This window comes from Nannobrachium achirus (assembly GCF_963921795.1).
Source record: "Nannobrachium achirus genome assembly, chromosome: 8".
NCBI lineage: Eukaryota > Metazoa > Chordata > Actinopteri > Myctophiformes > Myctophidae > Nannobrachium > Nannobrachium achirus.
Genome location: NC_137817.1, coordinates 6305755 through 6310042, shown reverse-complemented (window position 1 = coordinate 6310042; position 4288 = coordinate 6305755). Strand labels below are relative to the sequence as shown.

General features: G+C 43.4%; 1 protein-coding gene across 1 annotated transcript in view; it reads left to right on the top strand.

Annotated features, from left to right (window-relative positions):
- Positions 1-2964: 2964 nt before the first annotated feature.
- The window catches only part of gria4a (glutamate receptor, ionotropic, AMPA 4a), a gene marked incomplete at both ends in the record, with an annotated part of 137125 nt that continues 135801 nt past the window's right edge, over positions 2965-4288 (top strand). The window contains one exon of the mRNA XM_080731165.1: positions 2965-2976. Within this exon, the coding sequence (XP_080587291.1) occupies positions 2965-2976 (12 nt within the window). The remainder of the gene's footprint in view (positions 2977-4288) is intronic.

Genomic DNA, 4288 nt, shown 5'->3' with positions numbered 1-4288 from the left:
GTGCGAATGAATCCGTAGCGTTGCCAGCGCGACTTCTCTCAGTCTACCGAAAATAGCAGATGTACAAGATCACAACGCAGTGCGAGCAGACACGGTTTGAGCTTGTTGATTGGGTATTTTTTTGTTGCGTGACACCGTCGTACTATGCATTATAAATTACACTGTTAAAGAGACGGTACACATTTAGTTTCTTCAAATATTTTCCAAAAATAAAAAGGTTGACTTGCCTTCTGTCTGTTAAAGTACTGTATTTGAAGGCCCTGGTCAAATGTATTTAATGGAAAAAATAGATATGCATTTACTGTAAAAAAAAAAAAAAAAAAAGGAGAGACATGGAAATGTTAGCCTATAGTTTATAGTATAGTTTTACAGTAGGCTATTATTATTAATTCATGAATAGTACTGTAATTATATATATATATATATATATTAGTGTCTCATCATGTCTTTCCACAAAATAACAGAAAAAAGCTCAATAGTGGGCTCGATAAAAGCCCGGCTCGATAAGCAACATCGATAAGGTGCTCATTATCAATAAAAATTAACAAGCTCCATCCCTAGTGCTTCTTCATCTCAAGGTACTATTATAGTTTAATTGTTTCATTCGTTTTTGTATGTATTTTGTAAGATAAACAATGTAAATAACCATATAATAACCAATTCAAGTTAAATGCTGCACTTTGTCAAAAATGACGTGACGCGTTGAATTTTTGTGGGACCCATAAAATATCCCTGGGACTCATCCGAAAGACCCTTCTTGGGTCCCGGGACTCATTACATTAAAAACCTATTAACATCACTGCATGAGTTGATTCATTTCCATGGTTCTATGGTGAGAAAACATGACAGTGGACAGCCTGTAGTTAGCATGTATTTGTTTCTACCCTTTATAGTCGACTGTAAAGGGTTAAATCCGATATAGGACATAGGCTTTTAAGTGGTTAATTGTGACTGTGTGTGGTCAGCTCTCCGGAGAGCAGAAACGTGTGTGTGTGTGTGTGTGTGTGTGTGTGTGTGTGTGTGTGTGTGTGTGTGTGTGTGTGTGTGTGTGTGTGTGTGTGTGTGTGTGTGTGTGTGTGTGTGTGTGTGTGTGTGTGTGTGTGTGTGTGTGTGTGTGCTGTGGACCAGCGTGTCTCTGAGTCTCTATAAGCTGTGGCTGTTAGGAGCTCAGGGTAGCGTGTGTGTGTGTGTGTGTGTGTGTGTGTGCTCAGGGGAGTAAGCGTGCACGAGAGTGAGCACATGTGTGATTTAGCATTGGCCACTGGAGGTTGACTCACATGGGGCACGGAGGCTTTAGTTACACTGAGTGCGTGTGTGCGTGCGTGCGTGCGTGCGTGCGTGTGTGCGTGCGTGCGTGCGTGTGTGCGTGCAGACTCTTAGGCTTAATATCATTTATATATGAAGCCATTGTACTTACTGTAGACAGTTAGTCATAAACCACTTAAACCCTTTCATGCTCATGCTCAGGCAAAGCTAGGCAGCAGAGTTATGGGGGTCCTTGAAATATACAGTATATATATATATATATATATATATATATATATATATATAGGAAATCAACATATTATCCTGTGTTTCTTAAACTGAACATGCCTAATAACAAGCCTAATTTCCAATTTTCCATCATGATACAACATTGATTTTCAAGCTGGTGACGTTGGAAATGTGTTCTTCAGAGTATACAGTTGAAGGTAGCTTTAGACAGGAGGCATATCGTCTTTCTCGGGGGGAACTGGAAACCTCATATATGTCCAAAAATGTTACTTTTCAGGATTCAAATAAAACAATATCTCAAGTAGCATAAGCTCGAATCACGTTGCGTCGCTTCGCGTTTGGCACCGCGTTTCGAGGCTTGCACATCTGCTACTTTAGATGCTTTGTGTGACGCTGTAGTATGATCACGCAGGGCGTTAATTTACAAAAAAAAAAGTTAAAATATGGAGATAAGAGGTTTCTGCCCGACAACAACGATATCAGGGACGTGCTGGGCCCCTGATTCAGCCCGGGAAAAAAAGTTGGAGAGGCCCACATTGCACGCTATAGAGAGAGATCTCTCTCTATAGCGCTGCTGCTACTCAAAGATTTGCCATTTCAGATCATGACAAGTGACAAGCCAGTGGGCCAATTACTGTACATGAGTTATATTTTGTCGTTGTCGGGTGTCCAACACCGTTTGGTTTGTATTTATCATTTAAGAAATGATTTAAACTAGTGAAAACAGCCGATCTACAAGCACACAACGCCTCGCACCGCGAGGCGTTGTGTGCTTGTAGATCGGCTGTTTTCACTACTTTTGTGCAACAGCCTTGTATGATGAAGCAGGGCTTGGCTTTGCGAGAAAAAAAAATACACATTTTTGAAACTTGGAGATACGAGGTTTCTGCCCGACAGTGACGATTTACTTTGTTGGCCGCCCAGCCCCCAAAATGGAACGAAGGCCGACATTTTATTTGTATTTTTTTCCTAATGGCCGGCCTGGACCGTCCGGGAATGAACCGGTCGTTCGGGAGTTGTCCCGCTTTTCCCAATGGCCAGCTCGTCCCTGAGTGATATATTCCCAGCAGTGCAGAGCAGACAGACTCCTCTTCTGTATAGCTCTTCCTTTGTACTCTCTCTCTCTCTCTCTCTCTCTCTCTCTCTCTCTCTCTCTCTCTCTCTCTCTCTCTCTCTCTCTCGCTCTCTCTCTCTCTCTCTCTCTCTTCCACTTTCCGTTTTACAATTAACCTCTCGGCGGCAGACAATATCGTGAGTTCAATGCAGCGTGGCCGTCATTGCGGCGGCTGTAAGGCTCGTGGGTGACATCAATTCCACTTTGATGCCGCTGCCATTCTACGTTGACCTACGTTAGCAGTTAAAGCGTTCACGGTGCGCCGAGCGAGCGAGCGCCTTTGTTTTGGAAATGGTCTTGGTCAAGCAGTGAACTGTGTCTGGCTCTCTTGGCACGTTGCAAGTCTTTGTGTCAGCATGATGAGATTTGTGAGTGCGAGACGTATTGTTTGCCTGTCTCTTTCCGCAGTACAACAAGGCGCTCGTCGTCTCAGTCAGTTTACCCGCCTCGCATGCAGCTTTTGGTCCTTGGTTATTCTAAAACGGATTGTACAGTACCATTGTTTAAAACCCATTCAGAACGGGTACACATTATTGCGTATCGTTATTTCATGCTTTAACTATTGAAAAATAGCAGATATACAAGCTCACAGCGCTGCGAGCTTGTAGATCTGCTATTTTTGACAAATCGTGTAAAATTTGAATTTTGACCCGATTCTATAAGTGTCTTTTGAATCCTTCTAAGATTTTTTGAAATATGTTTTTATGTCAGCAATCTGGCTCGCCATCGTCAAAGAAAAGGTCCTTTTCACGTAAATGGAGCTCAGTTGGTCTGTTCTTGAGAGACTACAATGTCAGTGGTTCTCAAACCTTTTCATGTGAAGGACCCCCAAACTGATATTTATTTGGCAACGGACCCCCATCTCAAATTATCTAGTTCCAGAGACCACCCAGAAGCAAAATTTTAGTTACAAACGTTCGCTTTGAAAATACATGTATTCAAGATTTGCACACATTTTCACGACTTTTTCAAAAAAATAGCAGATCTACAAGAGCTCGCAGCGCGGCACTCGGTGCCGCGCTGTGAGCTTGTATATCTGCTATTTTTCACTGGTTAAAGCATTCAATAATTCTATGCCTAAATGGGTTAATTCTGAATGGCTGAGTCCCCTTGTAAAATGCTCACATAAACACTCTCAGTACGCCATGTTTCAGTATCGCTGCGCCACCAATGTCTTTGCAACTCACCGCTAGGTTCCATTATTGTGTTATGTGTACTGTATGTATTACAAGACAGGATGTAATACAACCAGGAGGGATTGTTGATGTCAATTGTTTTCTTTTGTATAACTAGCCCTTACCCGTTCAAAGATATGAGCTCCGAAATTATGTGCAGTGTGTGGGTTATGGGATGTGCACTGTGCACACAGTATATGAGGGATGGAAAGTAACTTTAACTGGTGCTTGCATGCTAATATGTAGGAGCATCAATGTAAGAAATACCCGTTCCATTTAACGGCTACAGAGATACTGTGTACCGATCTGCATGATTTTTGGACAACATCTGTAACAGGGCCAGAACCCCCCACCCCCCCCCGCCCGCCCGCCTGCCCGCCCGCCTGCACCCCCCCCCCCCCTGCACCCCCCCCCCCCCCCCCCCGTGTGTGTGTGTGTGTGTGTGTGTGTGTGTGTGTGTGTGTGTGGGTTTGTGTGTGATTGTGCATGGCCTGAACAACAGCGC